At 45.0% G+C, this 27,318-nt stretch overlaps 2 protein-coding genes across 11 annotated transcripts; one reads left to right on the top strand and one right to left on the bottom strand.

Annotated features, from left to right (window-relative positions):
* Nucleotides 1-2,475: 2,475 nt before the first annotated feature.
* LOC308153433 (cytosolic phospholipase A2 gamma-like) lies at nt 2,476-18,734 on the top strand. Of its 10 annotated transcripts, none has more exons than XR_013937367.1 (14): nt 2,476-2,857; nt 4,990-5,089; nt 5,174-5,316; nt 6,097-6,298; nt 6,448-6,553; nt 6,870-7,010; nt 7,098-7,163; nt 7,276-7,863; nt 8,114-8,254; nt 8,356-8,457; nt 9,150-9,304; nt 9,449-9,620; nt 10,412-10,601; nt 10,720-10,913. XR_013937367.1 is itself a non-coding variant. In XM_080526581.1 (14 exons), exons 1-14 carry the CDS (start codon nt 2,844-2,846, stop codon nt 18,366-18,368), a joined length of 2,028 nt encoding a protein of 675 aa, XP_080382707.1. In that variant the 5' UTR covers nt 2,476-2,843; the 3' UTR covers nt 18,369-18,734. The 10 variants fall into 10 exon arrangements, 8 of the variants coding, with proteins under 8 accessions (XP_080382707.1, XP_080382705.1, XP_080382710.1 ...); XR_013937368.1 differs by having other exon boundaries at nt 10,352-10,601; XM_080526581.1 differs by lacking the exons at nt 10,412-10,601; nt 10,720-10,913 and adding an exon at nt 18,205-18,734 and having other exon boundaries at nt 7,276-7,401; nt 7,468-7,863.
* Nucleotides 18,735-23,705: 4,971 nt separating this feature from the next.
* On the bottom strand, nt 23,706-27,117 carry LOC308154442 (fMet-Leu-Phe receptor-like; the record flags this gene model as incomplete). The annotated part of the gene is made up of 2 exons (XM_080527602.1): nt 23,706-24,728; nt 26,968-27,117. 2 exons carry the CDS (start codon nt 27,115-27,117, stop codon nt 23,706-23,708), a joined length of 1,173 nt encoding a protein of 390 aa, XP_080383728.1.
* Between the last annotated feature and the right edge of the window lie 201 nt (nt 27,118-27,318).

The following is a 27,318-nucleotide window of genomic DNA, read 5'->3' as shown; positions in this document are numbered from 1 at the left end:
ATACAGTCATTTCCAGAACAGACCCTAGTGTGCGCGCAAATCCTAGACACGCTCCTGTCTTAAGCAAGACAGTTACAAAGTTATTTATAAATAAATTATTAAAACAAAAGTCCCCCCTTCTCTGTTTTTTTACACAAATCACACTCTGCTGTTACCTCTCATTTGCTTTCATATCAGTGGAGATTAATGAGGACAATAAATGAGGCCAATAAACCACTTAAACCAACTGATATTCACCATGCATAGCTCACCCATCTCTGTCTTTTTTTGCTCACTCTTTTGATTCTCCTTCCCTCATTCTCTCTCTCTCTCTCTCTCTCTCTCTCTCTCTCTCTCTGTCTCTCTCTCTCTCTCTCTCTCTCTCTCTCTCTCTCTCTCTCTCTCTCAGCTGAATTGGACAATGAGAGAGAGGCTTGGACCGGTGAAATCCTCACCCTCAGGCAGCAGTTGGAGCAGCCAAGCGAAGTGTGTGACTTTATAAAGAAGGAGTCAGCTGAGACACTGTAAGTCAATGTCCTAACACCATAGTATTTACTTATTAATAATAAGGACCGGCTTATTAATTGAGGATTAAGTTGTGTACAGCTTTAGAACAATGGAGAGACATCAAACTAAGTCATGATAATGACACTATAACTTTGTTCCTAACAGGAAACTATGTCCCCTCAAAGAGAGAGCCCCTGCAGCCACCACAGTGCACCCTGGGGCCCCAGCGACAACCCCAGCGACAACCCCAACCCCAATACTTACGGCAAAAGTCTGATATGATACTTACATGTTTTACAATTAATTCATGGTCTGTGTGGGTTTAATACTGTGTGACTAGGTTGAATTGTTTATGCGGTTGTTTTTGAGTATTTGATATTATTTTTTAAGATTGTTCTTTTAGAACTTACATTACATGTCAGCCTTATTTGTTGGCGGTCTGGCACATTTAATATATGTATGTATATATATATACACCATTTAGCTGACACTTTATCCAAAGCTCCTTAAATTGCAGTGAGTGCATCATTTTTCTGTCTAATGAATGAATGAATGATCTTTATTGTCATTGTAACAGGTACAACGAAATGTAAATGCAAACCCTAGGTGCTAACAAACAAACACAGTCCTAAGATAATAAAAAAACAAGAATGAGAGTTAATTTCAGGCCACAAAGAGTCATCATGGTCATGAATGTGTTCTGCTTCTCTTCTCAAACTTTGAGAGGAATTCGGGTGACAGCTTTGTGACTGCTTCACTTCAGAACATTTTAATTGGCAAGCATATAAGGAAATCAACAACATAAATCACGCGGGAGGAAGTCCCTCCTGTGGGTTCCTCAGGAGGGGCCGAGGGGCGACTTCCTCCCGCGTGATTTATGTTGTTGATTTCCATATGCTTGCCAGAAATACTTGTTTGAATGTTAGATTCCACCAGAAAACAATAATGCATGCTCTGGATCATAATCTGTTTTATTATTTTCTATACCATTCGATCAGATTCTGTAACGTGTTTAGAATCTGGGGGGATTGATAAATCTTTTTTTGTTTTATTTATGTTTGGTTTTTATATTTCTGACAATATAATCTGTGTGTCAGTACTATATCACTCGGTTCTGCTACTGTCTATCATGTTTAGAGAAGATGGCCTCTGCATCTGGCAGACTGGCTGGCATTCAGCAGACCTTATCTGACTCCAGGGGCACCGACCTTGGGTGTCTTGCGTGCGCTGAGGCGCCAGGGCTGGCTGATGTGTTGATTATTGCGATTATTTAAACCATCCTAACCCTAACCCTAACCCATTGTGTCATTGTCTAATGCTGATCTCAGATGCCAGAAGATGTTCATTCCGTATGCAGTTCCTTCTGTTTAATAAACCTGAGTGATCATTGCCACCCGTGTTTTGAATATCCTTGTCACTTCGTGTTTGCTGCACACCTGATCTATCCAGAGATGACACAACGCATTTAAGATCACAACTATCCTCTATAGATTGATTCATAACATCATTATCCACAAGAAGATCCTTCATAGGGCACTGATAGCTGTCAGCAGATGAGCAAAACACACAGTACTGCACCTGGACCAGTACCAGGACCTGCACCAGGATCTGTACCCCGCTCTGGACCATGAATTGTCCAGCAGTTCCGACGACGAGGAGGGGCTAGCAGGATGTAGGCCAGCGGCCGGCATGAGCCGGATGAATTCAGAGACTGTAGGTAGGAGTTGCACTGGACTTGGCGGAGGACTGTTGACCTCAGTCCTACACATACTCAAGGACGAATGCATTCATGGCCAAAAACCTTTGGATGGAACACTGCTGGATTCTCATATTGTGACTCTGTGCCACTGGGAATATGTGGGACTCACATTCTGAGAAATCCAGTGGCTAGTAGGCACTGGCAGTCAACCAAGGAACTGGCTTTATTGACTTGATGAGCATGAGGACAGTGTCTGATAAGCAAACTGGAAGTAGTCGCTCTAAGAACAGAGGGCTGCAAGGGAATTTTCCTGGATATACAATTGGACAGGTTTTTCATCATTGCTTCCTTGCTTGTTATGCTGATTGCATCCTGGTGTAAACATTGTATGTCATGTATTTGTACTCAATATTGTTAAGTATAGTTGTGTCATTATGTACACACAGAACCAAGCAGTTACATCAACACTGTCCATGCCAACTCCAGGTATTTGTTCTACTCAAGAGGGAAATCAGTTCCAGGGTACACAGGGCTTCAGTTAACTATATACAAGGCAGCATCTCTTTGGTATCCAAAAGGATCAAAGTGTTGACTCTCTACGTCCCATGCAGCTTTTGCCACCAAGAGCTTTGATTTCTGCATCTCCTTATTCTTACAGATGTCTCAGATCAGGTAATATGTTCTCTATTATAGATACATCTTTAACATAAGTGTTGGTAACTGAATGCCTTTCTTATGTCATGTGTGTGGGCCTGGCAGGAAGTTATTCTCAACGCTCTTTGTAGGTCTTATTGGGATGGCAGTTACAATGCGACGGTTTGGTAAGGAAATGTGGCTATATTTTGTTTTAAATTAATTGAATTAATATTGATAATCTGACTCCAAGTAATGTAACTAACTCTATGTGCAAATAATATTCACCCCTAGCCCTTCGTTTTCACCCCTATGGCTCGATTTGCGCGTTCACGTTTAGGGGGAGGGCTGTCCCAATTCATATTTCATCGAGCCATGGCTTCATTTCGAGCGATTCCAGGACCATAGATTGTCTGAGATGTACTTTAAACACACGTAAAATGTAATCTTAGTCATACTTATAGTCAAATAGTCAAGTATATTAGAAGTGTTCTAAATAATGTGTTACTAGCATATTTCAGTGTATACTAACACTACACTTTACTATTAGATAAAACATGTATTGGTATTTCTGTTAATTTAATATGTAACTGTTTAATATTTAACTATTAAGTGTTATTATGTCCATTGAGGTTGAGGGGGGTGGGATGGGACGGGACATGTTAAACTCTTGTAGCAGGTCAACTGCCAAGCCTATAGGCTTCTGACCTACCTGAATGCCATACCTTATCTTGCTCCTAATTATTTGCAGTTGTGGTTAGCAATTTACATTTACATTTTTGGAATTTAGCAGACACCTTTATCCAAAGCGACTTACAACAAATACATTTGTAATCATATTTACATTTGTAATCATATTTATAAATGCATGTGGTAACAGAGTTGTTTTTGGGCTCCATGTTGCTAAACTGTGCAACCAGAGTAAGAGGGTAAAAAACTACATGTGTAGTTTTTTTACTGAAATATACTGTATTTTAAGAGGGAAATCAGTTCCATACAATGGAAATACAATACAATTATGATGAATCTTATCAGACAATGTTGTGCATATGTGTGCGTGCGTGCATGCGTGGGTGTGATTGACCTCTAGTTGAGACTTTTTCAGTTATTTGCAGTGGACCTGTCGCTAAGCCACGCCCCCTTTGAAAACTCGGACAAACAAACAACGCTTCACTGACACTGACTGACTGACCGACCGTGACTGAATGACATTCAATGACTTCCAATGTCGGGAGTTGGCAAATTTCTGATTTCTGGTTTACCACAGCAAGTAATAGACATGTTTTTAAAAAGATTACAAGAATATTCCGTCTAAGTTGTTTGTCCGAGTTTTCTGCCTGTAGTAACTTTTAAGCTGTGATATGATTGGACAATTTCTATTTTGGGGCGTGGCTTACCTAGGTTACCGACAGGCTCCTGATGGTTGGGTGGGGTTACATATTTACAGGCCCCAAGGGCCGTATTATATCCTATCTTAACTGTTTGGTAACCATGGTAATTAGGATTAGGACCGAAAAGCCATTAAAGATCACAGCTCCTAAGTCAATGTTCCTATCCTAACCTGAGAAAAAGAAAAGAAAAGTGTATTGCACAAGCTTCCTAACTTCACCAAATCTTAAATAAAGTCACCTAACTTTAGGATAACCATTAGGCTGTCCTAACTGTCAGACATCACACCCAGGTGGTGGAGCGCTGCAAGTTTCACATAATTCCGTTGTTATTGTTCAAGGAGTGGCAGTTGGTCATTTACATTTTAAACCCATTTTCTAACTTGTGATGACGACTAGTTTTTAATGTACACAGACATAATATGTATCAAAATGCTTAGGAACTTTTAATAATAATAATAATAATAATAATAATAATAATGTCTTGAAGTTTATTGCCCGTCGTTGTTTCTGATCCATTATAAGATAATTATAAGATAAGATATTATTGTTTACAATATAGGGACGTTACAATACGTTACAAAGTATAGGCTACCTTACAAAGGAGCTGCATGAGATGGAAGTACCATTGGTTGCTAGGTAACAGACATAAACGTTGATAACCGACGTTGGATTTAATATTTAGGATGAGATAAGATAGGATGAGTGGGGTTACCTACAGGCTCCTGGCAAACATTTATTCTCAACTGTGTTCTGTCTCTATTCCAACTGTTCTAAAATCAGACTAGGACACTCCCTCAACGAGGAGGAGAAAACACACATCACTGATAGAAGATCAACTGTCCAACAATGTCTGAAGAGGCACAACATTACATGCTCTCTGGTGGGTGTTTTTATCCATAGTAAGTTATTTATTCAAATCAGTCCATTACGTAAATAATGAAGACTTATCAAAAGGTTCTTGCAGGACGAGGTTCCCAACATTGCGGTTCTGGGTTCTGGAGGGGGTGAGAGAGCCATGGTGGGGCTGCTGGGATCACTGGACCAGATGGGGAGGGAGGACCTACTGGACTGCTGCCTCTACCTGAGTGGGGTGTCAGGATCCACATGGTAAGGTCCTGATGCTGCATCAAAGAATACTGTACATGTACACAGACTACACAAAACCTGTTACTTAAAGGGGCCATGTAGTCTAAACCGTGATTTTCCTGTGTTTTATATGGTATTTACACACTATGTAGTAGAAGCTAGAACTGTAGGCTATATCATGTTTGCAATTTATTTTCCCAAATGTGTATGCATTGTTTGTGACAGAATAAAAATCGAAATTCTAAACTTTGTATCGCATAACGATTACGCAAAATGCCACATTGAAAAATTAAATGCAAAGGCTTTAAGGACAAATCAATTCTCATGTTTGTCATTTCATTTCCTTACTATGATTGCATGATTTCTTAAAAAACCTATTGCAGGAATTAACCCATTAAAACATATTTGTTTCTATTTGTACCTTATCCCTTTGTCATGTGTATTACAGTATGTTATTATCAACTATGATCTGAGCATATCCACAACAACTTCAAGGTGTCATCGATTGATACCCTACCTTTGTATCTAATCATCATATTTCTAATGTTATAAGCAGTTTATTTTGAATATGGTCATTTTAGGCAAAATGTTGGGACAGCAAAAGATATCATCTTGATATGGTTTATGATGTTCATGGTGATATTGTAGCTGAATGTCATGTGTAATGTTGGCAAATCATGTATTTCCTGAGGCGTGTTTACATTGCACAGCTTGTTAGCACTAAAATCCATGGACCATAATGGACTTTTTGGAAATGTAAAGTAACCACACGTTCATATGACTGAGTTTGTTTCTCTCCAGGTGCATGTCTTCCCTGTACGAGAAGCCTAATTGGTCCACACATGTTGAGCAGGTGACACAGGCAATAGTTCAAAGGACTAAGCATGATCACATAAGCTTTAGGACCAGGATAGACAAACTGATGCAATATTACAAAGAAAAGGAGAACTACTCCTTGACTGATGTCTGGGCAGCACTTTGTGTGCCTGAGATTGTTAAAGTGGTAAGCCCATGAAACCTCCACCTTTAGCAAGACACACATTCTTCACTTAAGTAGTCATTTCATTTACTGTGAGTGTTTACATCCTGTTTTTAACTCTTTTGAAAAACATTCAAACTGTTACTGAACGCTGCTGCCCTTTGCCCCCTCAGATAGAAGAACGTCCTCTCTCCAGCCAGAGAGACGGCCACAGCCACGACCCCTATCCCATCTACACTGTGATTGACAAGGATGCCAAACATGAGCATTTGGAAAAAGGTATTGTCATAAATGAATTCATGTATGTGCAGGTAGCTTTTACTGTATGATAGTGAGAAATAAAAGAGGCGAGCTACAGCACGGATAATGAATAAATGTATAAAAGTGATGTAAACATGTAAAATCTAACTCTACTAACACTGATGGTATGCTTTGTATGTATGATGGTTTCTTTGATAATGTAAGACATTAAGTACTAAGCTGTTTCAGGTCGTTCAAAGCCATATTCCACAAAAACTGCAAACCAGAAATATTAGTGTACCTAAATGTTGCAAAAAGCACCTTTAGTATACTGTAGCTTCTCCTGTCTCAACAGATCTCTGGTTTGAGCTGACGCCCCATGAAGCTGGATATTCTCTCACTGGTGCTTTTGTGGACACAGAGTTTTTTGGGAGTGAATTTGATGTTAATGTACTAAAAAAACAAAAACCAGAGATGGACATGCTTTATGTTCAAGGTACATTTCCCCAATTCAAATGAAGGCAATAGTATGTTGCATGTAATATATCCTATATCGTTTTTAAACCTTTTGTTTTGCATCAAGGTCTGTGTGGCAGTGCTCTCGCTGATGAGAAAGATATACTAACACATTTGAAGCAGTGGATCACAGGTAGGCTGGCTATCTACATACAATACCTTACTGTAAACTGGTTGAGTTACTGTACATGGATCTATCATTTAGATTTGTTTTAAATTGTTTTCTCTGTGTTCACCTCCTGTAGGCATTCCAGCGTCTAGTCAGGAGACGGCAGGAATCCAGGAAGTTGTCCAGAAAGATGTCCAGGAAGTTGTCCAGAAAGATGTCCAGGAATTTGTCCAGAAAGGTGTTCAGGAAGTTGTCCAGAAAGGTGTACAGGAAGTTGTCCAGAAACGTGTCCAAGCTGTCCAGAAAGGTGTCCAAGCTGTCCAGAAAGATGTCCAGGAAGTTGTCCAGAAAGATGTCCAGAAAGGTGTCCAGAAAGGTGTCCAAGCTGTCCAGAAAGGTGTCAAAGCTGTCCAGAAAGGTGTCCAAGCTGTCCAGGAAGTTGTCCAGAAAGATGTCCAGAAAGATGTCCAGGAAGTTGTCCAGAAAGATGTCCAGAAAGATGTCCAGGAAGTTGTTCAGAAAGATGTCCAGAAAGGTGTCCAAGCTGTCCAGAAAGGTGTCCAAGCTGTCCAGAAAGGTGTCCAAGCTGTCCAGGAAGTTGTCCAGGAAGTTGTCCAGGAAGTTGTCCAGAAAGTTGTCCAGAAAGTGCTGGAACTGAATCTGAATGTAGGAAGCAAAGAAGACTGCTCTCTTTTGGAAACAGAGTTGAATGCACTGCTCAAAGGTAGAGTCCACAAGAGAGATCAGCATCAAGGTCACTGAGTTGTAGATCACAATTGATGACACTATAGGTGAAATTGTTATTATTCAGAAATATGCTGTCTATATTGATCCATCAAGTATTCCGCAATATTGTGTATATTTAGACAATGCAAGTATGTGATGTTAAAATCAATAAAATCAGACCTTATTACTCTAATGCATTGTTATTATCATGGTTAAAAGATGTCTCAGTTGCTCTGCATTGTTCACAGGAAAGAAGAACTCAAGGGGTGATTATATGATACTCACCATGGATGATTGGAAGACATCAGGAACATTTAAGGAAAAAGTCAAAAGCTTCACTATGGATGTGTGTGATTCCCTCCAAGATTGGCACACATTCGGGGTACACAGTAAGTCAGTTGCACCATCCCCGACATTACTCTCCAAAATGGCAACATTTGAACTTGATTGGTTGTGTTGTTGCTAAGTGTTGTTACACTCTGTTTCACAGTCGGAGAAGAATTATTGGCTTTACTCACGACCCTAAAGCTAATCGCTACCTGGACATGGGGAACCAGTTACAACTTCCTTCACCAAGTCAGGATGAACGGTGGTGAGCACAGATCATTACTGCACTTTACTGTAGTATGGGTGGTTTAATGGTGGCTGATGCCGGGCATACAGTCCACCAGGGGAGGCTGGTGGAGGTAGAAATCGGAGGACCAGCTCATTGTAATGCATGAAATGGAATCAGGTATGGCATCAAACACACGTTTGATACATGCATCACAATGAGCCTGTCCTCCGATTTCTACCTCAACCAGCCTCACCTGATTGACGTATACGATACGACCAAGATCTCTGTCATCATCTTCATCATCAAAGGCGGTTGATTGAAGAGGTTGGCAGGCATGTTTTTGTGTTCGATTAAAGAATTGATATAGAATAAAGTATAAAAATTGTTTTCTTATTTTATAGGCTATGTAATTTTGTGAAGTACACAAAATACATGTGATATTGATTATTTCCCTACCAGTGCGTGAAGCTTCTACAACTGACTCCCCCTCATCTTTCCCTCCAGTATCTTGTCATCAGTTTATTTGCTCGCCACTCGTACCGACATGCTGGTCTAGCCTGTTCTTAGTATTTCAACCGATTAGGAATCCTCTGAGATGGCAAAAATGTGACGAAATCATGTAGTGTATGCCCAGTGTGACAAAGGAAGAAAGATAAGGGTTGAGACCATAGTCATGCAGAGATTTGTCCACTAATGCACATTTTGATTACACCTGATCTGTTTTTCAGCTGAAGAGGTTGCTCAGAGCGTTAAGGAAGACAATATCAGGCACTTTGAGGACGCTGGTTTGCTGACGAATTCCCCATACTTTAGTGTCCTGAGGCCTGAGAGAGACATTGACCTCATCATCTCCATGGACTTCAGTGAAGGGGATCCAATGTTGGCAAGAACACACACACACACACACACACACACACACACACACACACACACACACACACACACACACACACACAGAGATAAAGGATAATGGATAATTCAGCTAAACAACCCTACATTTCTCCACTCTGGTATTTTAACTCCACAGACAGTGGAACAGGCATCTACTATGTCCAGGGGTGTGAACATGTCCTTTCCGAGGGTTGCTGTGGATTCTAATGACTCCACTCATACAGAGGACTTCTATGTGTTCAAGGGTTACGCCAAAGCCCCCACTGTGATTCACATGCCTCTGTTGAACATCAACAACTGTGGTAATGGTAAGTGAAATTCACACATTACCTATGTGGTAATTTGGTGTCACTGCAATGTGTGTCTTCTCCGACCAACACAAATTTAGCACCAATTCGGTTGTTAAGTCGTGACGTGTTTCCGGGTCCAACGTTGGCTGAGGCGCTCTCTTCGAAATGCTGCAGTAATAATAATAATTAATTATATTTGTATAGCGCTTTTCCGAAGCTCAAAGACACTGACAATATGGGAAAAACGGGAAAGTGCTGTGTCCCTTGTTGTATGAATAGATCCGAGTCTAAAAAACGATTGAACTGTCATTCTACCGCTTTAGTACACTGGTACTCTGGTGCGGGGATTTTTTTATTCGGACCCGGAAATTGCTAAACGTCACGCTTAAATGTCAGACTTAACAACCAAATATACGCAGGCAGTAAATAGGAGTGTTGGTGGACTTGTCAAGGTTCAGACACATTCAATGATTACCAGTCGGAGAAAATGTACATACATAACGGACAGTTGCCATCTGTCAGGGAGAATCCCTAACTACATGTCTATGCTGTGTCTGCCATTTACCAGACACTTTTATTCCAAGCACCTTACACCGTACAGTGAGTGCATTTGCATCTATAATTATAGTGCTACCAGTGGTGTGCCGTCAGGGCCAGCAAGGCCTTCTCTGCTGGCCTAAACATCATCAGAATATACATTTAATTTTTATAAAATGTTTCTACAAATATGTATTCAATTATTCCCGTAGTCTATTCTCTTCATTTTGTTACGGCTGGGCCGTCACACACGCCCTCCCCCGCCCCCACAGCTCGAGCACCCGCCCCCACAACTCGAGCACAGCGTGCTCTCCGCCGCAGGTGAATCTCGTTCCCGGTGATTGGAGGGTTATCCAGCCACAGTCAAACCAACACACCTGTCTCCACTCCCAATTAACCCTCTGGCTACATCTACCCTGGACTCCCTTCATTCATCGTCAGTTCTTCCCTAAGAATGACCTGGCAAGTATCCTCTGTGATTAGTTATGAACTTTGCTCTTGTGCCTATTCTTGTGATTCGTTGATATCTTATGTACTGGCCTACCGTGGAGACTTACCCTGCTTTCCTGTTCCTCCACAGCCCATGCCAACCACTACCGCCATCCCGCCAGGTTGAAACCCCCAGCCCGCCAGGCTGAAACCTCCGGACTCATCATCTGTGTTTCCACCCACCTGCACTGTAAATAAATACCCTATAGGGATGGACGGTTTTTCGGTTAAACCGAAAACCGGGGTTTATAAAAATAGAAACGGTTTTTTATCAAAACCGTCTAAAACCGGATTTTTTTTTTTTTTTTTTTTTTTTCCTATGTTGTTCAAAGAATAAAACTGGAACATGTCACATGTTTGTCGTGTGTGAAAATAACAATGATACAGTCTGAATCTGCCGCGCAATGAGTGAGAGGTTTGGTCAGTTGTGAAGAATAACTGAGGATTAATATCTAATTGGGATTATATTTAAGGGTAACGAATCACTCTATGGGAAAGATAGTTGCCTTCAGTTATTGGTAGATAGGAAAGGTTTTTTACAATTACTCGCTTACATTTAATAAGATCATTTTCGCTGCTCTCTGTAAAGCGCATTGGGTCACTTTTGTGAGAAATGCGCTATAGAAATAAAATGTGATTTGATTTGATATCAATCAATCAATCAAACTTTATTTATGTTCTATAGCACAAATCATGCATTGAATGTAACTCCAAGTGCAGTATTTACTAAACCACAATATAATAAAACAAGAGCTATACGGATCAAGAGTGTTTGTGCACAGCGCCACTGTGTGTGAAGGCGCTACTGAAAGTGATGACAGAACGCATGTCTCAGAAGATACGCGGTCACTTAGTGACGCAAAGGTAGTTCTGTATTTATCTCTATCTGTATTAGTACATTTATTTTGAAAGCTCTATTTTGACAGCTCTACCATGGGCACTTTTATTTTGATGGGGCATTCTTTGTTGATTGACTTACGACAGTTCAGGACGAGTCAGTCTCGCGGCATGTGGTTTTTATGAAAAGCTTTAAGTATGTTCACTGCATAATTCTAAGTCTAATATTTCAGTGATTATTGAGCAGTATTCAAATATTTAAATACATTGAGCAGCAGCTGAAACTTTGTCTAAGAACCAAGATATTGAGAAAGCAGTTCATTCAATGAAGACGCTGTTCCAAGAGATGATCTTCCGTGCAGGCGTGCACCCTGGATCAGCGGAGCTGGTGTGTTAAGTGTTCATGTGTTTTCATGTATGGTGTAGCTTACAAAAGTCTGCCTTTCCACTTATATTTGTGAAACTAAGTAGCCTAAATGTGTTGCGACTGTGCTTACGGTGTTTTAATGGTGTTCGACATGAGTGTATTGTAGCAGTAGGGCTCAATTATTTGAAATTGTCGCTCTTTCTTTTTTTTTTTTTTTTTTTTTTCGGTCGTTTTTCGGTTAACCGGAAAACCGCGGTTTTAGTCTTTGACGGTTTTTCGGTTTCAATAATTGGAAACCGTCCATCCCTAATACCCTACGGGGCTAACACTGTATTCTGCCTCCGGTGTCGTGTCCTTGAGCTCCCTCGCCCCCGTGTCACAACAGAAGAACTGACCATGCAATTGGGCTCAGACGACACGAAGGACCGGGCACCATCTCCCACCCCTGGATCCGGTCCGACGGCTATCCAGATCCTCGCGGAACACACTCACCTCCTCCAGGTGGCCGCTACAGCGTGCCAGGCCCTGAACACTCGCATGACAACCCAGGAGGCTAACCAGGAGCACCGCGCCACCCAGATGCAGCACCTCATCTCTACGACCCAAGCGCTTACAGCACAGGTGGCCGCGCTCACAGCCTTTGCCCCCCCCCCTGCTCTCCCTGACCCTGCCCAGCTACCGGCACCACCTACTGGACAGCCACGGGAGCCCCACCTAGCCAGCCCCCGCCCCTTCGACGGAGCCTTCGCCCAGTTCCGAGGCTTCATCCTCCAGTGCGAGTTGGTGTTTTCGCATCAGCCCAGCCAGTTCTGGTCGCCGGCAGCCCGGGTGGCGTTCATCACCAACCTCACCACCGGCGACGCCCTGAATTGGGTCCAGGCCACCCTCTGCGCCCGCCCTGACCTGTTCGGTGACTACGCTACCTTCCTCACGGAGTTCAAGAGGGTTTTCGACCACCCCACTGCAGGACAGGAGGTCGGGGCGCGACTGATGTCACTCCACCAGGGGAACCGGACCGCGGCGGCCTACTCTACCGAGTTTCGCACCCTGGCAGCCGGAAGCGGATGGAATGACAGGGCACTGCGATCTGCTTTCCGCCAGGGGCTGAGTGAGGCCATCAAGGACGAGCTCGTCCGGGACAGACCCGCCACCCTGGACGAACTAGTGGCCCTAGCCATCGACGTTGACGAGCGCTCCCGGGAGCGTCGGAGAGAGAGAGGGCGCTACCAGACCAGCTCGCCACGCCCCCAGGACCCTATCGTCACAGCCAACCCCTCCTCCGCACGGGAGTCGACCTACACCCCATGCACTGGCGAGGAGCCGATGCAGCTTGGTCGAGCCCGCCTCACCACGGCGGAGAAGGAGAGGAGAAGGGCCCAGGGCCTGTGCCTCTACTGTGGAGAGAAGGGACACCTCCGTGACACCTGCCCGTCCCTATCAAAAGGGCAGGCTCACCCGAAGGGGGAATCCGGGTGAGCCGTGTCTCTCAATCCCCACCTACCACCAGCCCAGCCAGGTTCTCTGTCACCCTCTCCTGGCAGGGGCAGAACCTCACGGTCGAGGCCATTATTGACTCGGGAGCAGACGAGAACTTTATGGACGCCCAGCTGGCCCGCTCAGCTGCCGTTCCCCTCGTTGCCCTCGAGACCCCCCTCTCCGTCTCAGCCCTAGACGGACACAGCCTGGGGCCTCTCACCCACCGCTCTACACCCCTCTCCTTGACCGTCTCTGGGAACCATGTGGAGGAGATCCGGTTTTACATCCTCAAGACCCCCCAGTCCCCGCTCATCCTGGGACGACCGTGGCTCGAGCTCCACATTCCCCATGTCAGCTATGGTGAGGGGCGTATCCTGAGCTGGAGTACCGCATGCTACGCCCGGTGCCTCCGTGCCGCCCATACCCCCTCATCGCCTCTGCGACCGCCTCCGGCTCCCCCTGACCTCTCCTCCATCCCAGAGGTCTACCACGACCTCGGAGAGGCCTTCAGCAAGGAGCGTGCTCGCACCCTGCCGCCTCACCGGCCCTACGACTGTGCCGTCGAGCTCCGCCCTGGCAACAAACTTCCGGTCAGTCGCCTCTACAACCTTGCCCCCCCGGAGAAGGCAGCCATGGACACCTACATCTCCGACTGTCTGGCTGAGGGGCTCATCCGTCCATCACACTCCCCGGTGGCAGCGGGGTTTTTCTTCGTTAAGAAGAAGGATGGAACCCTCAGGCCATGCATTGACTACCGTGAGCTCAATGCCATCACCGTCCGGAACACCTATCCTCTCCCCCTCATGAGCTCCAACTTTGAGCCCCTCCTTGGGGCCACCATCTTCACTAAGCTGGATCTCCGGAACGCCTACCATCTGGTCCGGATTCGTGAGGGTGACGAGTGGAAGACGGCGTTCAAGACCCCCCGTGGCCACTATGAGTACCTTGTCATGCCCTTTGGTCTCACTAACGCCCCCTCCGTCTTTCAGGCCCTCATGAACGACGTCCTCAGGGACATGCTGGACATCTTTGTCGTCCTCTACCTGGATGACATCCTAGTATTCTCCAGGAACCCTGAGGAGCATGTCCAACATGTCCGCCTAGTCCTCCAGCGCCTACTGGAGAATCGCCTTTTTATTAAGGCTGAGAAGTGCTCTTTCCACACTCACTCTGTGGAATTCCTGGGGCTCATCGTGGAGGGTGGGTTGACTCGCCCTGACCCCAAGAAGACTCGGGCCGTCGTCGAGTGGGGCCAACCTACCACCCGGAAACAGCTGCAGTCATTCCTCGGCTTTGCCAACTTCTACCGGCGATTCATCCGGGACTTCAGCCGGGTAGCCGCCCCCCTCACTGCCCTCACCTCCCCCCTGCGCCAGTTCACGTGGACACCAGCAGCCAGCGCTGCCTTCAGTGACCTGAAGAGGCTCTTCACCTCGGCGCCGGTCCTAATCAACCCAGACCCCTCTAGGCCCTTCATCGTGGAAGTGGACGCCTCAGACACGGGCGTCGGTGGCGTGCTCTCTCAACGATCGGAGGACCAGACCGTGCACCCCTGCGCCTTCTACTCCCGCCGTTATACCTCCGCCGAGGCCAACTACGACATCGGGAACCGCGAGCTGCTGGCGGTGGTGGAGGCGTTCCACGAGTGGCGGCACTGGCTGGAGGGCGCAGAGCACCCCTTCACCGTCTGGTCGGACCACAAGAACCTAACCTACATCAAGTCGGCCAGGCGGTTGAACTCCCGTCAGGCACGCTGGGCCCTGTTCCTCGGGCGGTTTAACTTCCACCTCACGTTCCGTCCGGGCTCCCTGAACGCCAAGGCTGACTCCCTTTCTCGGCTCCATGCCGCAGAGGAGGAACCCACCACTCCTGACACCATCGTTCCATCCTCCCGGGTCGTTGGAGTGGTCACCCTGGAGATCGAGGCGGTGGTCAGAGCTGCACAGCGCACCCAGCCAGATCCCCGACCGGGGTCCCCCGGCCGTCTCTTCGTCCCGGACGCCGTCAGGACCAAGGTGATGCAGTGGGGCCACGCCAGCCGCTTCGCCTGCCATCCTGGGGCCCTACGCACACTGTCCTTCCTGCGCCGGCGGTTCTGGTGGCCCACCATGGCCGCGAACGTCAGGGAGTTCGTCTCGGCCTGCCCTACCTGCGCTCGCAGCAAGGCATCCCACCGGCCTCCTTCAGGACTGCTGCGGCCTCTACCCGTGCCCGGTCGACCGTGGTCCCACCTCGCCATGGACTTCGTGACCGGCCTTCCCCCGTCTCTAGGCAACACGGTCATCCTCACCATCGTGGACCGCTTCTCCAAGTCCGTGCGGTTGGTAGCTCTGGCAAAGCTACCGACCTCGGCGGAGACGGCGGAGCTACTCACCACCCACGTCTTCCGGCTTTACGGGCTTCCCCAGGATGTGGTTTCCGACCGTGGCCCCCAGTTCACATCCAAGGTGTGGCAGGCCTTCTGTTCTGGGATTGGGGCCACGACCAGCCTCTCCTCCGGCTACCATCCTCAGACCAATGGGCAGGCGGAGAGAGCCAACCAGAGCCTGGAGTCGGCGCTCCGCTGCATGTCCTCCCTCCATCCATCCTCCTGGAGCAAGGACCTACCCTGGGTGGAGTACTCTCTGAACGCCATGGTGAATGAAGCCACCGGCCGGTCCCCCTTCGAGTGCTCCTTGGGGTACCAGCCACCCCTGCTTTCTACCCAGGAGGGCGAAGCGTCGGTACCATCAGTCCAGGCACACCTCCTTCGCTGTCGTCGGGTCTGGACCTCCGTACGCTCGGCCTTGCTTCGGGCCACCGCCCGAACTACCCGAAGCGCCAACCGTCGTCGCACTCCAGCTCCGGTGTACCAGGTGGGCCAGAGGGTCTGGCTCTCCACGGCGGATCTCCCCCTCAATGTCCCCTCCCGGAAGTTGGCGTCGAGGTACATCGGCCCCTACGCCATCGACCGGGTCATCAACCCCGCTGCCATCCGGCTGGTCCTCCCTCACTCCCTCCGTCGGATCCACCCGGTGTTCCACGTCTCCCGGGTTAAGCCCCATGTCGCCAGCGACCTGATGCCACCAGCCCCTGCACCGCCCCCTCCTCAGTTGGTGGATGGCCACCCCCAGTGGGCGGTAAGGAGGCTCCTCAGGGCTCGTCGCTGTGGCCGGGGTTTCCAGTACCTGGTGGACTGGGAAGGATATGGCCCAGAGGAACGGAGCTGGATTCCCCGGTCCCAGATCATGTCCCCAGTCCTCCTCAGGGACTTCTATCGGGCCCACCCGGAGGCTCCGGGCCGGTCGCCAGGAGGCTCCCCCTCGGGGGGGGGTCCTGTTACGGCTGGGCCGTCACACACGCCCTCCCCCGCCCCCACAGCTCGAGCACCCGCCCCCACAACTCGAGCACAGCGTGCTCTCCGCCGCAGGTGAATCTCGTTCCCGGTGATTGGAGGGTTATCCAGCCACAGTCAAACCAACACACCTGTCTCCACTCCCAATTAACCCTCTGGCTACATCTACCCTGGACTCCCTTCATTCATCGTCAGTTCTTCCCTAAGAATGACCTGGCAAGTATCCTCTGTGATTAGTTATGAACTTTGCTCTTGTGCCTATTCTTGTGATTCGTTGATATCTTATGTACTGGCCTACCGTGGAGACTTACCCTGCTTTCCTGTTCCTCCACAGCCCATGCCAACCACTACCGCCATCCCGCCAGGTTGAAACCCCCAGCCCGCCAGGCTGAAACCTCCGGACTCATCATCTGTGTTTCCACCCACCTGCACTGTAAATAAATACCCTACGGGGCTAACACTGTATTCTGCCTCCGGTGTCGTGTCCTTGAGCTCCCTCGCCCCCGTGTCACAACACATTTCATAGCTTTCCTCTTGGTTGCGCTGCTTCCAGACATTTGGAGGGCTGGCCTTTAGCTTTTATCCAATCAAATTCAGCCATAATGTGTTGCCAGGGTACCAAGAAATCTGCCCGCCTGCAGATTCAACAGTGGCGCGAGTACAGATTGTAATTTAAAGTGAGCGAGAAAAGAGCTGTGGCGTGCCGTGGTCAGATCTCGAGTTGGCGAGCAAATCCAAGCAAATCCGACGAAGGGGCCTGCTGGATGGCGGAGCACCTGATCAGCACCTGCACGTCTTTTGATTGGATACAAACTATTGGGAGGCGGAGCTAACACACTGAAACTTGATCTCGCTAATTTGTGTAGATGGAAGCTGTTGTTCTACAAGCCGAACCCCGACGTTAGCGACGCTATCCATGTAAAAGGACTTATTGGTGGAACTGATCAACTGTACAACAGAGTCATTGAAGTCTTCTTGAGGAAAGAAAGGAGGATGGATTTTGTGTTCAAATAATCAGTTGTTTTGGTGAGTACAAAGCATTTAATGTTTTCTGCAAGAGATGTAGACATACGGAGCGACCCTGGGGTCCATAGATATGTGTGTTGTGTTGCCTGGCTCAGTTGTGTGAGTAAGTGGGGCTTCAATGCGATCTTTTAACCACTTCCCGGGCTGCTACCATGGAAAACGACACACCCCCGTGACCGTATGAACACGAGGAAGATAACCGGCCTTAAATGGAACCTCGATACGGTTCTCCTATCGAGATCGACAGACCGCAAAGTTCGGGAAATAACTGATGCTTTCGTTTTCATGCAATGAATTGAATACACCCAGACTAGGTGCCGCTATAATAACAATGGCAACGCCCGGTTATACTGCGTTTCTGTCTAAATGTATAGTTTCTAGAGCCATGGCGTGTCATAATGATGGTATTAAGAGGTGGAATAATTCAGGTAGGACATCACTGAAGGCCTAGGTATGAAATGCACCGCCCGCCACTGAGTGCTACCTATGTTTAGGAATTGTCATGTTGTGTTAAAACAGTGTCTCTCTGTTGATAGATTTGGAAAAGTATCAAGAGAAATATAACACATTCCAGGGGGCTTACGGTCCAGAGATGATTGATGAGCTGATGGAGAAGGCCTCCATGAACATCAGAAACACCAAGGACAACCTGCTCAGGGAGATGGAGGAGGTCATCAGACAGAAGAGAGCCAGGAAGTGAACCTGCTCTCCCTGAGTGACGTGGGTCAGGTTCTCTGATCGTGAGCAGGCCATGCAAAGACCAGTAATCACACAGTGCAGGCAGTCCTGTAAATTGTTGTGTAAACGTCCAAATAATAATAACATTGTGTTATCATCATAATCATAACATTGTATAATTGTCTTTTAAATACTTACATGACTATGATATTAAACTAGGATCTTAACCTGATCCATAGTTTCCATTTCTTCTTCAGAGAATCACGTGAGATTCAGCTTGATTTGCCCAATTAAGTAGTTGGATATTGTGATGAAACCTAGTGTAAGTACTCATAGAGTACAATCTGCTAATCTAGTCAAATACAAACAAATTAATAATAAAGTTATACCGAACAGAAAACAATAAACAACAAGTGTATTTATTTAAAGTTTTAAAGTGCATTCTCACCAAGGTCTCATATACATATCTCATATATATTATACATCATATAAAAAGAAAAATATATGAACAAAACTCATGACATGAGTAAAAGCATATACATGGTATATGTCGACATGGGTAATAGCAGTGGGGAGGCGGAGATGCTACGGGCAGCTGTATGCAGATCTAAATAGGTGGGTCTTGAGGTTACACTTAAAAGTGGTAACTGTCTCTGACCCCCCTCACAGGGGCAGGCAGGCTATTCCACAGAAGTGGTGCTCAATAAGAAGAAGCCCTGCCTCCAGCTGTATTCTCTGTTATGTGGGGGACGACAAGCAATCCAGCATATTTAGATAGATAGGTTGGGCATAGGTAATCAGGTAATCAATAAGGAGTGAGAATGAATCACAGAAAACAAAAACAAGGTTAACAACAAACCTTCCATCTGAAAGTACAATGTGGTTCAGTGCAGTGTGACTCCTGGTGTGACAGTGTGACTCCTGTGTGACTCCAGTGTGACTCCTGGAAATGATCAACGTTGTCAACACAGATGGACACAGTATCGGATACACACTGAATGGAACTGATTTCACACCTTCATCTGTGGCGTAACTACCATATATGCAGGTAATGCAGCTGCATTAGGGCCCAGAATCATGTAGAGCCCACAGCCCTCGAACTATCGTGTCATATTCATGGTAAGATCTCAAGCACAGTATTAGTGCAATATTATTATTATTATTAATAATAATAATAATAATAACTATTATTTGTATAGCACTTTTCCTGCAAACGTTGCAGCTCATAGTGCTTTAATCATTATATAATTATAATTTAATTATTTAGTAATGTTGTGTCTTTTCATGCAACAGAGCCTGCATAACAGGAACATTTATAGCTTTAAAAGTATACATCAAACTACTAGCGTCTTTGAGCCTCGGAAAAGCGCTATATCAATATAATGAATTATTATTATTATTATTATTATTATTATTATCTATAATCTACCAAACCAGGTAGGTATATCAGCGTCTTCTTTTGAGTATTTGGAACTACATTCAAAGCATATTAAAATGTGATTATCTTGTGTTACTTGGTCAGATTAATTATTATTATATTCTGTGACAATTCACTTTGTAATTGATATGTAATTAAGTCATTGTATTATGTTTGTTATTTGAATGTACATGTATGACCTGTTTCATGTTTGTGAAGCAGGGCTCCTCTGAAAATGAGGCCTTGGTATCAGTAGGACTTCCCCTGTCTAAAATAAAGGTTTAAAGATAATAATAATTATGTAGTTGTATAGATTGGCATTATCTCCACATATTTTGACTTGCAGAGGCTTGTCTGTGGAAAAAATAAACCCTCTAGTGGCACATTGATGATAATAGAATAAAACAAAATGTAAAAGAACAGAATGGAATAGAAAGAATAGAATATAGGTTGTGAAGAGCCCTATCCTTCTATCACCTTCTTCGGTCTCATCTCCGGGGACGTGCACTCACCTGACACAATTTATCCTTGGTCTAGCCGTCTTTGACATAGTAATAATAATAATAATAATAATAATAATAATAATAATAATAATAATAATAATAATACATTTTATTTGTAAAATAACTTTACATAAGGAATCTCAAAGTGCTACAATTAAAAACAAGAAGATAAAACATAGAACTAGAATATAATAATAATAATAATAATAATAATAATAAAAATAACTATAACCATCCTCAAGACACTATTATAGGCTAATCGATTTGCTCCTTCCATAGGGTCCTGTAGGGGGGGGGGCGGGGGGCTGTGATTGGGTGGGGGGTGGTGGGCGGGGGGCTGTGATAGGGGGGGGGGCTGTGATAGGGGGGGTGGGTGGCGGGGGGGTTGTGATTGGGCGGGTGGGTGGGAGGTATCTGGCGGGAGGGACATTTGTGGGAGGAGGGGTAGGTGGGGAATTATTGGGGTAAAGGGAGATTGGGAAGGGAAGGGGAGGGGGGGGGGGTTGAAAGGTTTATGCGCATTTTGTATTTGTACTGGTAAACCGTATTTTTGTTATTCTATTTTCTCCTTTGTTTACTTGTATGTTACCACTCCCCTTGTTTTACTCCCTGAAATAATAATAAAAAATTGATCACAAAAAAATAAATAATAATAATAATACATTAGACTTATATAGCGCTTTTCTAGACACTCAAAGACGCTTTACAAACTCGAAAAGATCGAGTAGTAATAATAAAAAGAAACAAAAAAGAAATAAAAGAAAGTATAGGGGTCTAATTAATTTTTAGACTACTAAATCTAAATCGTAAGTGTCTTTGTAGGACAATCTACTCTGTATACTGCAATTACACCTAGATTTCGGGCGGAGAAGCGCCGAACAAGCAACACCAGCCTTCTCTCTCAACCGGCATTTTTTTTGAAAAAATAATAATCATTTAAAAATACATATATAATAATAATATTTTTTTATTTTTTTAAAATATATATATATGTATATATATACATATATATATATATATTATTGAATAACAGCTGGTGGGCCATTTGGGCTGTCATCATTATCAATGTTTCCCCCCACACATGTGCTCCTAATACTAGCCTCCATGTCAAGCCTGTCTGGATAAGTATCACTATAGTGAAAATGACAATTTACATGTAAGCAGAAAAGGAAAGAGGAAGAAAGGGAGGCAGCTGTGTGAGTGTTTCAGTTTGGTTTGTGAAAGAGTGTGTGGGGAGCTTATTAAGCACAGAGTATACAAACATGTCAATCACTTCCTCTTTCACTCAAAAATTATATAATGTGAAAAATACATGGAATATTGGGCACATTCCAATACTTTATTATTATTATTATTAGTAGTAGTAGTAGTAGTAGTAGTAGTAAAGTTATAAGTTATGTCAATTTAACACAATTCCTGGTTGACCTGGTTGAACAAATCTACAGGTTAATCTATCCGCTTGTTAAGTCTGACGTCAAAAGTGACGTTTAGCCATTTCCGAGTCCAAATCAGAAATTCTCCGCACCGGAGTACCTGTGAACTACAGCGGTAGAATGACAGTTTAATCGTTTTTTAGACTCGGATCTATTCATACAACAAGGGACACAGCACTTGACCGTTTTCTCCTTATTGTCAGGGTATTTGAGCCTCGGAAAAGCGCTATATAAATATAATTTATTATTATTATTATTTCGGCATCTCGAAGACAGCGCCTCAGCCAACGTTGGCCCCGGAAATACGTCACGACTTAACAAGCGGATTGATCCAGATGAAAACTCTGACTCTCCTACTCTGCTTTCTTTAGAGTTTGTCTCTCTCTTTTTCACTTCCTCTCAACAGCCTGGCCCTCATCACGACTCATCACGACTATGACCACCACACGCAGCCACAACAGAACGGTCGCAGAGCCAATGTTTCCGTCTACGAAACAGTTCCTGTTCCTCTTCTTGTTCCTGTTCCTGGTCTCTCTCAGAGATGGGTCACTTTAGATACAGTGATCAGGGCCGGCCCAAGACATAAACGGTCTAAGTGGACTAAGGGCCACAACCACTAGAGGGCACCCCCCCCCCTCTTTTGCCTTCAGAATTGCCTTAATTATTCGTGGCATAGATTCAACAAGGTGCTGGAAACATTCCTCAGAGATTTTGGTCCATATTGACATTATAATATCACACAGTTGCTGAAGATTTGTACCAAGCAAATTCTCTGTTACCCCTAGAGATGGTTGTGCAGGAAAATCCCAGTAGATCAGCACTGTCTGAAATACTCAAACCAGCCCATCTGGCACAAACACGCAGGCCACGTTCAAAGTTACTTAAATCACCTTTCTTTCCATTTATATTTACATTTTTGGCATTTAGCAGACGCCTTATTCCAAAGCGACTTACAATTAATACTATTTGACTAAGCAAGTGAATCATCAATCCACCAGTCGTAGCAGGAAGAGTAATCTAGCTCAGGCCCGGGGCCATTGGCAATCTCTGTGATAGAAGGAACAAAAAGAAACATTCTGATGCTTGGTTTGAACTTGGTTTGGTTTGAACTTGGTTTGAACTTCAGCAAGATCGTCTTCACCATGTCTACATGCCTAAATGAGTGCAATGTAACTGGGGTCCTTTCCGTATTGCAAACACACTTTGCAAGAGCTTCCCATACGTAGTTGTCGGAGTTCCCCCTTCTATAGGTCAAAAGTGTGACAGTGGTTGGATGATGTTTATGTGTCCTTTTTGGTGTGGTACTTTTCCAAATGAAATTAGTAAATATGGATTCCACTTTATTTAATTTTGTTTATATGACAAGCAATTGGAGTTACAATAATAAGAAAAGAAGACACACATGAAAGAGAAAGCATTTTGTCTTCTTTTACATATATACTCACAGTTTGGATTTGAAATAAACACATTTGGTGCCCGGAAATAGGGGGACTATGTATAAAAAGGGTTGTAATTTCTAAATGGTAAAATAAATCTGACAAAAGAAACCATTGAATCAAAGCTGATCCTCTATACTTTCACTTCATAGTAATTGTTGGATTTTAATAAAATACTTCCTCTTTCCAATACTTAAAGAGGGCAATGTAAGACAAGGAACCTTGTGCAAAGACATGTCTTAATGAAAGTATCATGATCACATCCTCTATTTGTCCTTCCTCTCTTTCTATCTTCCTCTCTTATTTTCTCTCATTTCTCTCAATACTTTCCCTTCTGATATCCTGTCACAGTTCCACTTTCCTCTGTGATTTTCATTGCATTAATCGAAACAGTGTCACACTCTAGTGTGTGTGATTAAAAAAAATATATAACAATGTACATAGGAGAGGTTTGTCCCCACCCCTGTGACTTAGGATCCTACTGTCAATGTCAATGGAGTAAAACAGGTGTCAGTCTGTCAAGTATTTTTTTACATATATTTTTGGCATATATTGGGAAGTGTGTTTGCTTCAACAGACGACCCTCTCCCTTTCATTGGCCACATTCACTTGAGGCTGAACTGGGCGCTGTGGGCCTTTGCTGTCGTCCAGTGTGCGTTCATTGGACTGTGTGGAGCGGCCGTCATCCGCCAGCGCTTGCTGGTACACCTCTGCCAAGCTCTGTTTGAACCACTGCTTCACATCCACTCCCATGAAGAAGTATAGAAGCGGGTTTACGCAGCTGTTGAAATACGCAAACCCCTTAGCCACCGTTAGCCCCACCTTCACCCCGGTACTCTTGCTGTTCACCATCTTGGCCAGTAAGAGGCAGTGGTAGGGCGCCCAGCACAGGAAGAAGGCGCAGACCAGCGACGCCAGGATGCGGAGGGGCCGGGACTTGCCGGACAGGCGGGTTCGACGGATCCCCAGGCCGGCCACCACGTAGCAGCAGAGGATCATCACGAACGGGAGTAGGAAGCCGCACAGGAAGCGGATGGAGTACAGCGCTAGCTTCGCGCTGTTGTCGCCCTCCGTCGCTTCTTTGACCTCCAGGGAGCACTTGCTCAGGTTGTTCTTGCCCAGGTAGACCTGCCGGTACGCAAAGTACGGCGCGCTCAAGACGGCCGCCACCGCCCACACCCCGGCGCTCACCAGCCAGGCGGCCCAGAGCGTCCGGCGTCGCTTGGTGAAGACAGGGTTCCACACGCACAGCGCCCGGTCGACGCTGATGACGGCCAGCAGGAAGACGCTGCAGAACATGTTGGCGTACTTGAAGAAGCCGTTGAACTTGCACATGAAGACGCCGAAGACCCACTCGTCGAAGAAGAGCTTCTTGACCAGCGAGAGGACGCGCGTCAGGCAGAATATGAGGTCGGCCGCGGCCAGGTTGACCAGCCACACGTTGGTCACGGTGGGTTTGAGCTTGAAGCCCGCCACCCAGATGACCACGGAGTTGCCGGTTATTCCAAAGACGATGGTCAGGGTGTAGAGGACGATGGTCAAGTTGTCCAGGATGGCATCTAGGTCCACTATTGTTGATTCATCTTTGGTCGACTTTAGGGCGAGTGGGAGGGAATCGCTGGTTGTCGTTCTGTATGAAAGGGTGAGAAACGGGTGAGCTACAGAGAGTAGTGAGAACAGCACAGAAGATCACCGGCGCCCCCCTCCCCTCTCTGGAAGAGCTGTACAACACACGCTGTCTCAGGAAGGCCTCAAAGATCTCCAGGGACCCGACCCACCCTGGGCACGTACACTTTACCAGGCTGCCCTCGAAAAGGAGGTTCAGGACCCTGGCCGCTAAGACAAACAGACTGAAGAACTGCTTCTACCACAGGGCCGTCCAGGCCCTGAACACAGCAAAGACCTAAGTTCTGGGCCCTGGACAGTCTGGACGGATTGTATGGCAGCTGCTGGACTGAAAAAATCAGGTGTAGTGCTGAGGCACAAACATGTACATTTCAAGCCTGCAAACTGTGACACTTTAAATAACGTGAAAAAATACTATTGTGCAATATGACAACCCTAGTTGACTATCTGTACAGTATAGTACAGTGGATTGTGTACATAGCCTTTATTTATGTAAACCAGCTCCTTACCTTCTTGTGATTTTTTTTTCTAAAAGTTTTTTTTTTTTTTCTTTCCTAACACCAGGGGAGCCACCCCTCCTAAATTTCGTTGTTTGGTACCTGTACTGTAGCAATGACAATAAAGTCCATTCACATTCACATTCACATTCAGCTTGTGACTTCCTCTAAAAAACAAATGACTGGTAATTCTGGTCACAGGACTGTGGGAAACAGCACACTTTCTCACACCTCATAGGCAGTTAGTTATCACATGTATTAACTGTATCATTCAGGAGAATGACTCGTTGTCACAAACATTCTTGTCTTGAGAGATTAAAATACCCCTTCTTCTGTCCCAATCTATCCTTGACCAGTCTGAGTCATTTTGTGTCTGTGTCTGGAGTGTGTGTGTGTGTGTGTGTGTGTGTGTGTGTGTGTGTGTGTGTGGTTGTTTGTGGTTTAATACTTCCTGTATTAAACCATACAGTGGTTCTGAATGCTTTATAATGACATTATATTCTGGTACAGTATGTGGGTCACTGATTTAGAAATAAATGATTGTATTGCTGTAATGCTGGCTCTCGGCACGGTTGGCTAAAATCAATATTGACAGGCAACATTCGTTGGTCTCTATTTATCATTGGATGATTTATCATTGGATGGATCATTTATCAGAGGATGGATTCCTTTTATGTCCACTACTTGATAATTTTTCTATGTTGCCGTTAATAAGGAACACGTTTTGTTAGAAACAGCTCTTACAACTGTTACACAGTATGTGACTGATATAAAATATGTATTGTTGACTATATTTCCAAGTATAGTAAATAATAAAAAAGTAAGTAGATTGTCTTACAGTGTATCCTGACCATACTTTGATTTCTTGTATGTGTTATACATACAGTATATATATATACTCATGACATGATGATCAATGTGAGTAGGTAGGCAGGAGTCCATAAGGATAAGTTGTTATCTTAAGTATGCTAAATGACTTTGCCCCTTTGCCCTGTTTGCATTATCCTGTTTGCCCCTGAGATTTTATTGAAGGTCATTAGTGTAGGGAATTTCTTTCACAGGGCTAAAATCTAGGTTCAATAAATGCTGGGTCAATAACAGAAAATTGTCCATATAATGTAAAGGCTATATATATATATATATATATATATATATATATATATATATATATATATATATATATATATATATATATATATATATATATATATATATATATATAGGCCATATACTGTCGTCGAGGCTTTTAAAAAACAGCTAAAGACTGTCTTGTATAGACAGGCTTTTGGATAGCCCCAAAAGCCTGTCTTTCTGTGTCCTGTTGATATTGTTGTACACCTGTTGTCTGTTGCTTGTTCTTATTTTCACTTGTTTTAACCTGCTATGACTTTCACTCTTTTATTATGTTTTATTATGTTTCTTCTTTATGATGTTCTCTACTATGTAAAGCACTTTGTGACCCCTGGTCTGGGAAAGGTGCTGTACAAATACATTTTACTTACTTACTTACTTACTTACTTACTAAAGTATATTCAGCGTGTGGCTTACTATGTTCCTCTGCACCCCAATATATGTTTCTCAATGACATTGGAAATGCGTGTCTGTGTACAATATAATTGTCCCCGTTCTTATCTTCACTTGTGAGACACCATGGAGCTGCTATTGCTATATGGGAGCAGATCCAAAGGGCGAAAAGAGAGAGAGGTGACCTGCATGTCGTGTGGCTGGACCTCGCCAACGCATACGGGTCTGTCCCCCACCAACTCATCGAGTTTGCCTTGGACTTCTTTTACATCCCAGTCTGCATTAAAGCCCTGGTAGCCAAGTACTTTGAAGACCTCCAGATGTGCTGCACCCATCAGGACTTCACAACAGGCTGGCAACAGTTGGAAGTAGGCATTGCCATGGGATGCTCAATCTCCCCCATCCTGTTTGTTGCAGCCTTCGAGATCATCCTCATAGGGGCCAGGAAGATGGTCGGAGGAGTGAAACTGCCCTCAGGTGAAAGGCTACCAGCGGTGAGAGGCTATATGGACGACATCACCACCATTCTCCAGACA

The sequence above is a fragment of the Nansenia antarctica genome (assembly GCF_963989245.1).
Source record: "Nansenia antarctica genome assembly, chromosome: 3".
Taxonomy (NCBI): domain Eukaryota; kingdom Metazoa; phylum Chordata; class Actinopteri; order Argentiniformes; family Microstomatidae; genus Nansenia; species Nansenia antarctica.
Note: the sequence above shows the minus strand (reverse complement) of the source record. Positions and strands in the feature narration are given on the sequence as shown.